Genomic DNA, 12,969 nt, shown 5'->3' on the forward strand with positions numbered 1-12,969 from the left:
TAATTTTGTTGTTTATGTAGTGATACACTAATATAGATAGTGCAACAATACGCGAAAACAAAAGTTACATATTTAAATTAGAGTAAAATGTCGAGAAGATATGATTCTAGAACAACAACTTTTTCCCCAGAGGGAAGACTTTATCAGGTAGAGTATGCTTTAGAGGCAATTAACAATGCAGCACCGACCGTTGGATTGGTGTGCAGCGAAGGAATAATACTTGGAGCAGACAAAGCAATTGTATCTAAGTTGCTGGATCAAGGAAAGTCCATGGAAAAAATATACACAATTGATAGACACATTATTGTTGGTGTTGCGGGATTAACTGCAGATGCCAATATATTAATCGCTCAGGCCCGTATAGAATCTCAGAGATATCAGTATACATATGGCGAGGAACAACCAGTAGAGCAGTTGGTCACTCAAATATGTGATAGAAAGCAAAGCTATACTCAATTTGGTGGTCTTAGGCCGTTTGGTGTTTCATTTCTATTTGCTGGTTATGATAAGCATTATGGATACCAGTTGTATCAGTCAGACCCCTCGGGCAATTTTTCAGGTTGGAAGGCAACTGCAATTGGGCAGAACAATCACACTGCCACTTCGATTCTAAAACAGGAGTGGAGGGAAAATTTGACCTTAGACCAAGGATTGTTTCTAACCGCAAAGGTACTTGCGAAAACAATGGACACCACTTCTCCTACAGCGGATAAGTTCGAATTTTCTATTCTTATGTACGATAAGGATAGGAAAAGGTGCATTCAGAGAATCCTGCCCGAACGTGAAATTGCAGAACTACTTAATAAGGTACAGGAAGAAATTGCTTCCGAGAACAATTCTAGCAACAGTTCCGGTAGCAGTAACACAAACAATTAAGGTAGTTTCGAACAAACTAGCTGACATTTTAATGAAAAATATATGATTCACCCCTTCTTGTTGCGTGTTTCTCGTTTTTACACATCTGCTTTTATTTTTCCTAGTTTGCAGTTTTATATCTAATTCTCATGCTTTGATTTGCCTTGCTTCCTAGTCTGTCAGATGGTGAAAGGGTGAGGGTGAGACATCAGGTGGGTTTTTCTGTGTGTTTGTTATGGATGGCAAGGGAACATAAGGTGAGAAGATCAGCATTTACATGCGAAAACACGACAAATACCACATACTAAAGGACGTATAAGGTCACGCTGAACCTATTAATTTAAAACCAAATTGGGCGATTTACCGCTACGGGAAATGTGTGGGCCCAAATGTACAAAGTATTAAAAACAAAAAAGTACCGCCAAAAGAAGATTAAGTGGGTTTGGATTAAATTCGGATGATATAAATAGAAAACAAGGGGGAATTCAAGCTTTTTCTGTTTTTCCTGAAAATAAGAGTATATAAGGATAAACATACTTTATTTTATGAAGATTTTCATTACTATCAAGGGACTGAAAAAGGAGTAGGCGGATAGCATTGATTGTATAGCAACAACACTAGTACATATATGCACATATATTTTGGATACTGAAACTTCGTTTTTATTATAAGAAACGATATTTTATATTAAAGGTGCCGCAATTAACAGAAATACTAATTCCTTTTTATTTATACGCACATTTAATTAAATGACTTTGAGTCTTAATATATTTCAAGTTAATAGCGATTACAGTGAATTGAGATATATTAATATAAGATATACACTAGGAAAAGTAAATACGGAATAAATTAGTGTAGATGTAAATTAACATTAGCTGTTAATATACAAATAATCCAAAAGGTAGCAGATATAAACTCATAGAGAATGTTATTAAAAGAGTCAGTTTCGTCAGCGAAAATAAGTTGGTGTCCAGTATCAACTGGAAGAAAGTTGAATTTAATAGCTTTAGGGGGATGTGGATTAAATCCAGTGCTTGAAATAAGATCATTGGATGTGTCTAACAATAGGAAGGAGTTACCAACTGTTTGTACTAAGCCTTTAAATTCTAGATGCACATCCATTTCTTGGGGTAGATTCGGAAGCGAGGGTGAGAATGAACTTGGATTAGTATGCACAGGATTGGAGGACGGGAGTGTAAATTTACTAAAACCAATATTAAATACATATGATGACAAGGTGAATGGCAATATATATTTGGAAGTAGTTAACGGCAATTCAAATATACACAGTTCGTCGATAAATTGTTTAGAGTTTAATAGAGTTGAGACTAATCTACTTGCATCAGGAGGAAGTGATGGAAAGATATTTGTGATAGACTTGAAAGATGGAGTGAGTGGAAATTTGAATCACTTTGAACCCGGAAAGGAAAACAAACATGGAGACTCGGATTTAACATCCGTAAAATGGAATCCAAAGGTTTCGCATATACTAGCATCTTCTTCAGGAAATGGAGCTACGGCTATATGGGACTTAAAGCTGAAGAAGAGTGCAATATCATTTAGAGATCCAGCACAAAGATCCAGACCATCAACTTTGGCTTGGGTTCCAAACCAGCCAACGCAAATAATAGTTGGTTATGATGACGATAGAAATCCATCGCTTCAACTATGGGACTTGAGAAACGTTTCTTATCCGTTTAAAGAAACAGTGTCGGCACACCAAAAAGGAATAATGTCAATAGATTTTTCACAAATTGATTCGAATTTACTCTTGTCTTCGGGAAAAGATGGTAAAATAATATGTTGGACGCTTTTAAACAATCAACAACCTGAGATATTCACGGAGTTGATCTCTCAGCAGTGGAATGTACAGAATTTGTGGTCTCCGATAATACCAGGTATATTTGCAACTGCGTCTCACAATGATAAAATAGGAATATATTCATTGTCGTCACATTCAAATACCACAACATATATTCCGTCGTGGTATCACAAGCCATCCGGAGTTAATTTTACTTTTTCCGGTAAATTAGTATCTTTCTCGCAAAAGGATTCTGGATTAAATCCAAAGTTTAAACTATACAGAGTTCCATCTAATCCGGAAATAACAGTTCACGCTGACATTTTTGATGAGTTATTGAACAAGGGAGATTATGTTAGTTATTGTCAGAAAAAGGGCCAAGAATCGGAGAATTCGAATGAAAAGCTTGCTTGGAATTTAGTAGAGAACATGTTTTCAGTTGATAACAGTGAAAGGCGCTTGTACATAGCTTCTTTATTGGGTTATGATTTAAACGAGTCAGGTATTCAGGCAAATCAATTCATTGGGAGAAACACAGGAGTTTTGCTGCAGGAAGAGTTGTTGAAGAATGAAATGAACAATCAATTGAACTGCATCGGAGTGAACAGCAACATTGAGAATTCAAAAAACAATATTGATTTCAGGGGAAACTGCAGCAAAACTGCGAGTAATCATGATTTTGGAGGCTATTCTTTATTTTCTCGAGTAGGTAGCCAGAACAGTCCGAGCAACATTTCAAATCAAATTAACTCTTTGCAGTCTCTCGATCCGGAGAAGTTCTTCCAACAGCTTGGGGAAAGCGGTTCTAATGCAAATGAGGGCGGAAATGGTGATAATAGTGGCAATAATGTTGATTCTACCCAGGAAAATAACCTGTTTTCTACAAATGGCAGTGGAAATACTTGTTATGGAGTCTTCAATGCAGATTATAACGAAAATAAAATGGGAGAAGGTGAAATTCTTGATGATAGACTTAACTATAACGTAAATAGCAGCAGTGATGTGTTTGACTTCCCTAGATCCAACTTGAGTGTAACTGGATCCACAACTGGATCACGCTTTAATCCAAGTATAAAACAAAGAGAGTGGAACAAAAAAGAAGAGGAAATAATAAACAATCTTGTTGTAACTGGAAACATAGACTCTGCAATAGATGTGTGTGTTGAGAAAGGGTTTTTTTCCGAGGCATTTATTATGGCAATCAAGTTGGGCGGCACGCACCTGGATTATGTACAGAAACAATATCAGAAAAAACACGAGGGTCAGTATACACAAAAAATAATTGGACATGTAGTATTGGATGACCTTGAGAATTTTGTAAAAAATAGCAATTTGGATCGTTGGAATGAGACTCTTGCAATCATATCTATATACACACAGCCGGTTAGTCCCTACAGCAATAATGCACTGTCGTTACAATCAAAATACACTATGGAGGGTTTGTCCGAGTTGTTGGGAAAAAGACTTGAGGAGGAAAAGTTTGATGTCAGATCTGCTTTGATATGCTACTTGTGTGCACGTAATTTTAGAAGTTCTATAGAGATATGGGGGAAAATGACTTCTTGTCAGACGTCGCTTATATTGGGACTGCAGGATTTTGTTGAGAAAGTAGCTGTACTTCAAGCAGCAACAAGGTTTAATGGGAATGATGAAAACATAACAAAACAAGTTATTCAGTATGCTGAGATACTCGCGAATTCAGGAAGGATTGTTGCTGCAATGAAGTTTTTGTCTTCTCTTGCCTCGAATGACCATTCTATTAATTCTTTAACACTAAGGGACAGAATATACAATGCAGCTCCAGAATTAATGAATTCTCTTGGATTTACCAAACCCAATTTCCCGTTTACAGTCATTGATGTGTATCCCGATGGAAGTAACAGTGGCATAAATAATTACCAACATAACATTAATAACCCCTATCAAATGATTGCTGGAAACACTGGAGTGTCAATGACTGGACCTGGATTGAGAGTGGGTTCTGTTGCAGGAGTTGTCCAAATGCCCGCACCTCCACATGCGCAATCAGTTTCCCAAAATATGATTCCCAGTAGCTCAGGTAATAGCGGTGGCATTTTAAGTGGATCAAATAATCCTTTAAGGCCGGTGATTCCCGGAGCAGGAGGTGGGTTGCAACAACAAATTTTGCCACCACCTCCACTACCGCAGCAATCACCAATGAATTCTGGTATTAATGGTGGAAATTTGATGGGGGGTGGAATTCTGAACAGCAACACATTTGTTAATCAAGGCAATATTGGGTTTTCTTCTGGATTGAGGGGCTCAGTGCCACCTCCACCACCGCCTCCTCCTCCTTTATCTGGACATTCATCGTCAATTCAGTCTTCTCAAATGAGACCTTCGTCATCAATAGCTTCCACGGGGATGATAAACAACCAGTTGCCACCACCGTCGCAGAACAACATACTTACACGTCCTAATTCTCCAATAGTATATAACCAAGGGAATAACTTAGCAGGACAGACAAGTACTGGATCTTTTGGTGGGTTGAATTCAACACTAAACAATCAAAAAGGTTACGGCTCCAATAGCAATAACAACATGAATCCTCCGTTTTCAACACTAAATTCCTGCTCAGTCTCTCAAATTCCAGTGAATAGCAGCAACAATCAAACTATGGGTGGATTGGGTAGCATCCCTTCAAACTCTCAAATCGGAATTGGGAATAATAATCTAAATTCCTTCAATCACATTCCCGTTTCACAGTCACCTTTAGCCACAATTGGTGGCAACAACAATAACAACACTGCTAATATCATTGGTGGTGGGTTGGTTGGCCCCTCAGCTTCTGCAAATCCTCCATCTGCTCCGCCTCCTGCGGGAAGGCCTTCAGTAACAACAGCTCCTCATAGCGGAGCGAAGCCACCAATACCGGGAATGCCAGTACCTTGGCCACTACCAACAGCAGCTCAACAGTTAAATTCAACAACATCAACAACAGCTAATGCTAATAGACAAATTCAAGAGGCATCTAAAAAGTCTTCTAGTCAAAACCTGGGACAACCTTTGGCCCCACAATTAATGGATATGGTAACTAATGTTATAAATACAAATTTAAATAATATGTTCTCAAACGAACCTAGAAAAAAAATAGATGCTCAGAAAAAGTTTGATGAGTTATTTGAGAAACTTAGATCTGGAAGTATTTCAGATAGTGTCTCTTCCAAGGTTGTTACTTTGTGCAAGTCTTTACAAACTGGTGATTTCTTAACTGCCGGCAAGATTCATGTTGATTTAAGTTCAACTGAGTGGGAGAATAACAAAAATTGGTTGATGGCATTAAAAAGGATTATTCCAAAATGAAGTTAGGAGGCACATTTAACGATTTAGAAGTCATTTATAACTAACTAAAAGACTAGATGGAGAGCAGATAAATATAGGATGACTTATTTGTTTCATTATATCAATATTTAAATAACGAATCAGATAATATACATTTCCTCTAGACTACAAGGGAGCGTAAAGATGGAACACGGTGCATACGACATATTTATATATGTACATATACATATATATATATATATATATATATATAACAAAATAGTTTCAATCAAGTAATTATTTAATTCTTGATCTATTCTGGAGTTGATTTATGTGGTTTTTCCAGCTCATTTGTTTAACTTTAGCTTGGTTTTCTAATATTTCGTTTTTTTGTTGTTTTTTTATTACCGATACTTTCTTCTTTTTCTCAAGCCTTATCTTATCATTATCAGTTGGTTTGATTAGCAATTTTGCTGGTATTGTGTATCCTCCTGGAGTTGTTATTGTGTTAGTGTTACTATCATCGCATTTGTTTCCACTGTCCTCAGTTGGTATATTGTTTACCTTATATTTATTTTGTGTTATGTTTCTCACCTTGTCAAAAGAAACAAACTCCTTGTCATCACCATAATCAACGTACCTTATTATGTAGCCGTCGCTCTTTACTTCCAATATTATGCAGGTATACCAATTACCATCCTCTTCGTATAATGCCTGAGCCCTAGCACCCGGTTTTAAATCCTTAACTTGAGGTACAAACCTAACATCATCTTTCCTAAATTCTACCTTTTCTTTATCATTATTATTACTTGATCCAAATATTAACACGTTATAACTACCAGAATCATTGTTGTCTTTATCACTAGAAATATGTTCAGTTATTTTTCCATATCTTTTATTACCATTATAAAATACTTGTACTATTTTCCCTATAACTCCGCTGTTTAGTTCTTTTTCCTTATGTCTTAACAAATCCTCAAGAAGGGCAATTACCTCCAAAATGTCATTTTTTAGCTCGCTTAACTCCAAATAACTTTTATCATCCTCCTTCAAACCAATTAGAGTGTCCTCTATGTATTTAAGTTGAGTACGGTTTTCGTGTAATTTTTTGATCAAGTCATCATATGATTCGTTTAACTTGCTCATTTCATTTATTGCGTCAATGTTCTAGCAATTAAAGGAAAAGATCTATTTGATCCAAATGAGTTCAAACTATATTTCACATTGAATTTTTTAAAAATAACCTAGCGTAATCAATTTTTTCGTCTTTGGTATATTTGAAAAAAAAACTTCCCACCTACTAGCTTCTCAACCTAGTAGGTAGTTTGCATTGATTTTTTTTGGCGGAATTGTAATATTAAAATCCTAAACCAAAATAAATGAAGTTGAATTAAACAAAAAGCAAACTAACAGTAAAAATAGGGAACTGAAGGTAAATAAATAACTATTTGCTCGTAATACAGAGAAACAGTCATTCTGTTAATATGCAGTAGCAGCCACACACAATAATAATATATTAACAAGGCGATTTAAAACTATCTCTCTTTATAGTTAAAACAACAATTTAATAAAAATTTATTAAAGTACTTTTTATTCTAAGAATATAATATGTAAATTTCTACTAATGAACAGAGTTTTCCAATCATTGCGTCGCAAAGTATCAAATACGGAAACAAATAATAATGAGCAAAACAATTTACAAGGTTCAAAGAACAAACAAGACTCAAAGAATAATTCAAATACTGATAATGGTAATGATTCACTGAATCTAGTAGTAAATTCAGACGATTCTCAATTTACAAATAATGTAAATAAACCTAATTCAATATTTTCAGACTCTGAGACTGCCACTCAATATTTGAATGACGATGGTTGTGATCATAATGGTTCAATTAATGGGGATAATTTTTTTAAGCGTGATATTAAGTCCTTTCTTCCAAAAAATTACAAGAATGAAAATAGTGAAGGACACTTACCGGAATATATTGAACTAAATAAAGTAGATCCTATAACAGGTATAATAAACATTTCTTTCCCACCTATTGAATTTATTAAAACGGAAAAATTCTCGTTTTTGTGTACATTTATTAAGAATAAGAGTAATTGTGATAAAAAAAACAATAGCCCTTCAGATAATGAACGCGACTCGAAGATTAAAAATGATGATAACACTTTAAGTAGTAAAAGTGAAACTAACGAACATCAGGATAACGGTGAATCCAATAAATCAACTGCTAGCAATGAAAACAATAACATTGATCTCAATGGCAATGATAACAATGACAATCTCTATTTAAATGGTACATTATTACCGCTACCTAATGGATTGATTGAAGTTTCAAATGGGGTGATTCTAATTAAGGATCCATTTTCGTCTCTTCCATTATTGCAAAAAGTAAAGACAAACGAAGTTGCGATTCAATTAATAAAAAAAAAACTGATGGCATGTTGTGTCGTCTTTAACTTTTCAAGTAATCAGTTTAATAACTTAAAAGAAAAGAAAAGAGAAACTTTATTGGAATTAGTTGAATATATAAATAACAATGACCAAGTCTTTCAAGAAGGCATCATTCCATATGTATTATTAATGATAACTAGTAACATTTTTAGATCCTTCAACCAATTTCAGTCTCAAGTGATTAGTTCAAATGTGTCATCTAATGTTGGGAGCAATGGTAATAATGGTAGCAATAATAATACAGCCAGTAACATAAGAAGCATAAATAATAATGTATCTAGTGGACTGTTTTCATCTGCTGCAAACGACCCAAAAGATGATGAACAATTATTGGAACCTAGTTGGCCACATTTATTGGTTATCTATGAGTTCTTTCTAAGATTCGTCATTAGTTCACAATTCGGAACTAAAATAGCGAAAAAATATATAGACAATTCATTAATATTGAAATTAATAGACTTATTTCAAAGCTTTGACCCCCGAGAAAGGGACTATTTGAAAACAATACTGCATAGAATATATGGTAAAATCATGACTAGAAGAAGTTGCATTAGAAAAGCTATGAAATATATATTTCTAAGAGTTATTATTGATGGTGAACCCTATAATGGAATTGCGGAACTATTGGAGATATTTGTTTCAATCGTTAATGGATTTACTATTCCACTCAAAGAAGAACATAAATTATTCCTTGAAACTGCCCTTATTCCACTACATAAGGCTAAACATATATCATCTTTTCATCAACAACTCATTTACTGTCTTATTCAGTATATTGAAAAAGACACAAAGCTTTCAGTTCCAATTATTGAAGGTGTACTTAAATATTGGCCAATTACAAATTCCTCTAAACAAATTCTATTTTTAAATGAACTTGAAGAGCTCCTTGAAATCACACCAACTAATTATATCGAACCAATACTTATACCTATATTTGAAAGACTAGCCGCTTGTATTCAGAGTCCACATTTTCACGTTGCTGAAAGGGTTCTTTATCTTTGGAATAACGAAATTATTGTCAATCTTATCAACGAATATAAATATGATATTTATCCTGTATTAATTAGGGCTCTTTCATGCAATGGAAAAAAGTTACATTGGAATCCAACTGTCCACGGACTTTCATTCGTAGTCAACAAAGTTTTATCAGAAACAGATCCTGATTTGTTTTCCCAAATTATTCAACAAAATAACAATGATAATGCCAATATTGAAATACACAAGAAAAAGAGGGAGGAGTATTGGAAATATATAATTGATCTTGCCGAAAGTATGGATCAGTAATTTACATTTTACTCATTCATTTTTTTCCCTCAAAATACATCAGTTACTCTGATTTTCTTCCATTACTGATAATATTTCACTATTCACAAATTCTAATGCTTTATTTCCTCCTGATAACCAATAACTACCATATTCACCGTGAAAACCTATATTCACAAAAATAACGATTGATATCGATAGAAATTAACATTTTTATAGTTGTTTTTATTATTATTAGTAATTTTGAACATTTTTCTTTAACCTACCTGTACATATTTTCGCGTTAGCTTTAACTTTTATCCTCTTAAGTATTTCGTACATTAATTTTCCTTCGTCGTGCAATATATCGTTTTTCAGTAATACTATTCCAGTTCTTGGAAATTTTTTTAATATATTGACTGGAGTCAATAATGGCTGTGATCTCCAATCAAAATAACTGTTTAAGTAGTTTGATTGATACTGTTTCTCAAACCAGGACATAGCACCCATGTTCAAAAATCCTATTTTGTAATCCCAAATTTTTGATTTAGTTATGCATTTTTGACACAGTGATGGATATATTAATCCCAAATATTTAACACTTTCTACCCAATTGCAGTGATAGTAACGTTTTCTATAAGAGTCGCTGTTATTTTCATATTTTAATTCATCTCTTAAATTTAAACATGATGCTATTGACGACGTTGCTAAATTTCCACCAGCAGAGTCACCTAAAATAACCAATTTATTTGGGTTTAATCCCAATTTATTTGCATTGTTGAATATCCAAGAAACCGAAAGTATTACATCTTCCAGTGGGATAGGATACTTCCACTTAGGTGACTTTCTATATTCTATATAAAAAATCACACTAGGATTTTGAGATTTACCTAACTCTACTGCATGTCTTCTTAATATAGTTTTATATGAATCAAAATCTCCAAAAACAAAGCCTCCTCCATGAATATATATAACAATACCCGGGTCACTGATGTCGCTATCGTTTTTGCTGTTATTGTTGTTCCTCATTAAATCATTAATTTCATGTATAACCTTTACTCTTGAAGTTTGAAAATAAACACTTGTGCATAGATTTTTAATATTGCAATGTACAGGTTTTGTCAGTTTTTCCTTCAAGGTATTCTTTTTCTCCAATAACTCCCTGCTAACTAATATATTCAAAAATATCTCGTCTTTAATTCTCCCTTCTTTCATATCAAAAGATAAACCGTCAACTAACTCCCTATATTCCTCTATTTCAACCAAATAACTATTTCCAAGTTCGCTTCTGCTATCTAAATTTGAATATTCACTTAAAACACTCCATTTATTTATCCCTCCAGTTCCAATGTTATGTTGAACTATTAATCCAAGCTCCTCTTTATTTGAAAATCCGTATATCAAATAATTAAGCAGGTTGTACTCTCTTTTTCTATACCTCTCAATGCTCTCGCTGTCATCTAGTGATGATATACTTGCAATGTATGTTGTGTACAAATATATTGCCTTTCCAAGCAAATACTCTGCTACTGTTAAGTCTTCATTGTTCAAAATTAACTGACAAATCACACTTTGAAAGTTTTTTTATATAAAATAAGTCAAATTAAAAATAAACTTACCATACAAATACTACAAGCACAGGTAAATAGTATCTATTTACTCTTCTGATAAGTGACATAAAACGGTTCATTTTAAACATTTAATCCCACATAAACTCATAAATTACTTTGACTGTTTATTCTACAGACTATAGGCAATGCTAACAAAATATCATAGTTGAGAACCTAGTATAAATTCACTTATTGAATTTATTTGCTTGTTTTCCATATAGAGCAAACGTGTTTTGTGTGGAGGTCTATTGTGCATGCATGATATATAGACCAATATTACGTGTCAAGTGGCAAATTAAAAAGTAGGCAAAAATTGAAAAAGAAAACGAAATATAAAGGTAATATTAGGTAACGTGTTATTAGCACTAATTCTATTCCATTTACATAACTATCAGTATTTCTTTATTTCCTGATAAGATATTAAAGTTACGCAACTACTTAATGATTCAATTAACTTGCTTCAAAGTGAATATAAAATAGTATACTTTTTCCTAGTTTGGAAAATAGCCATTTACATAAGCTTTGGCAAAATCGTAGTTCTTTTGGTCAATGTTACTCCTGTGAAGAGGAAAATACTGTATAGATGAACCGTTCTTATAACTATCACTTATACATTGGCTGTTACTTTGGTGTTTGTATGTGTTCCCTGCAGTAAAACTCGAGTTATTACAGGTATTACTTTGGCTTTGAGATTCAACACCCTGAGTTACAGTTTTATATATAGGTGAAATACTATTTAAATCGTTCCTTTTTATGCATGCGTTGTTTTTAAATGACAAATCCTCGAAAATAAATTCACTTTTAAGCTCACTTTTTTTAAGTATATTCTTTATTCTAATGTCTTTGGTTGATCCAAGCTTAATGTCTTGTACTTGCAATATTCTCCTTTTGGATAATTTAGTAAAATTCCAGGCATGATCTGTCAAGTCTCTTACGAAAAGCTCACATGCTATTGCAAGTAATGCAGGAACCTCACTTCCAATTAAGTTGTTAATTAGACCAGAAAACTTTAATATTCTCTTTATTTTTGTATGCGGTAAACTCTTGCTAAGTATTTTTAGTTCGTCTTTTGTAAATAAAGATGTCTTATAGTTCTTTGTTTGTGAAAGTGACAAATTATTATTTTTTATTATATTCTTCATATATCTATCTTTAAAAGAGGGAGAGCGAAATGTATGGTTTGTCGAGCATTCTGACCTAGACGATGTTGAAAATGGAGAGAATAGTTTTATATCATGGATTTTATTCATATTGCTGTCTATAATTGTATTTTGTTTTGATAAATTGCAATTACCGTTAGTCTCATACTTTCCTCCGGACTCATCTCTTCTACTTTCGAATTCGCCTAAATTTAATATGTTATGGATTTCATTTATTTTAATATAATCATTTTTATTTACGTAGTCACCTGTTTCTCTATCGTTGTTAGCTAACAAACTATCAACATTGTATTCAGAAAGGGAGAGCTGAGAACCACCATATAATTCAGGGTTAAAGTAAGCTTCTTCATCAAACATCTCAAATTAAGCTCTTAAACAGTATTTCACAGTTAAAGAGATTATACACACAGATGGATGTATGATTCTCTGTCCATAATATCAAATAGAGGGGAGGGGGGAGGGGAGGAGGGGACTGTAGAGCGGAATACTTAGGGCTCGAGAAAATTATTCAAAAGCAAAAAAACCAAGCAAAAAACATCTCGTTTTGGTTACATTTCAAAC

The 12,969-nt window shown here is 33.6% G+C and overlaps 6 protein-coding genes across 6 annotated transcripts; 3 read left to right on the forward strand and 3 right to left on the reverse strand.

Moving 5' to 3' along the window:
- Positions 1-87: 87 nt before the first annotated feature.
- On the forward strand, positions 88-876 carry FG386_001375 (proteasome subunit alpha type 4; the record flags this gene model as incomplete). Its single annotated transcript, XM_067340768.1, has 1 exon — positions 88-876. The coding sequence occupies one exon, from the start codon at positions 88-90 to the stop codon at positions 874-876; it is 789 nt and encodes a 262-aa protein (XP_067198817.1).
- A 904-nt stretch (positions 877-1,780) lies between these two features.
- On the forward strand, positions 1,781-5,980 carry FG386_001386 (uncharacterized protein; the record flags this gene model as incomplete). The annotated part of the gene is made up of 1 exon (XM_067340779.1): positions 1,781-5,980. The coding sequence occupies one exon, from the start codon at positions 1,781-1,783 to the stop codon at positions 5,978-5,980; it is 4,200 nt and encodes a 1,399-aa protein (XP_067198828.1).
- A 255-nt stretch (positions 5,981-6,235) lies between these two features.
- On the reverse strand, positions 6,236-7,084 carry FG386_001397 (30 kDa splicing factor; the record flags this gene model as incomplete). The annotated part of the gene is made up of 1 exon (XM_067340790.1): positions 6,236-7,084. The coding sequence occupies one exon, from the start codon at positions 7,082-7,084 to the stop codon at positions 6,236-6,238; it is 849 nt and encodes a 282-aa protein (XP_067198839.1).
- Positions 7,085-7,562: 478 nt separating this feature from the next.
- FG386_001274 (protein phosphatase 2A regulatory B subunit) lies at positions 7,563-9,680 on the forward strand (the record flags this gene model as incomplete). Its single annotated transcript, XM_067340667.1, has 1 exon — positions 7,563-9,680. The coding sequence occupies one exon, from the start codon at positions 7,563-7,565 to the stop codon at positions 9,678-9,680; it is 2,118 nt and encodes a 705-aa protein (XP_067198716.1).
- A 213-nt stretch (positions 9,681-9,893) lies between these two features.
- On the reverse strand, positions 9,894-11,328 carry FG386_001285 (uncharacterized protein; the record flags this gene model as incomplete). Its single annotated transcript, XM_067340678.1, has 2 exons — positions 9,894-11,208; positions 11,258-11,328. 2 exons carry the CDS (start codon positions 11,326-11,328, stop codon positions 9,894-9,896), a joined length of 1,386 nt encoding a protein of 461 aa, XP_067198727.1.
- A 411-nt stretch (positions 11,329-11,739) lies between these two features.
- On the reverse strand, positions 11,740-12,765 carry FG386_001296 (CCAAT-binding factor chain HAP5 like histone; the record flags this gene model as incomplete). The annotated part of the gene is made up of 1 exon (XM_067340689.1): positions 11,740-12,765. The coding sequence occupies one exon, from the start codon at positions 12,763-12,765 to the stop codon at positions 11,740-11,742; it is 1,026 nt and encodes a 341-aa protein (XP_067198738.1).
- Positions 12,766-12,969: the final 204 nt, after the last annotated feature.

The sequence above is a fragment of the Cryptosporidium ryanae genome (assembly GCF_009792415.1).
Source record: "Cryptosporidium ryanae isolate 45019 chromosome Unknown contig_23, whole genome shotgun sequence".
Classification (NCBI taxonomy): Eukaryota; Apicomplexa; class Conoidasida; order Eucoccidiorida; family Cryptosporidiidae; genus Cryptosporidium; species Cryptosporidium ryanae.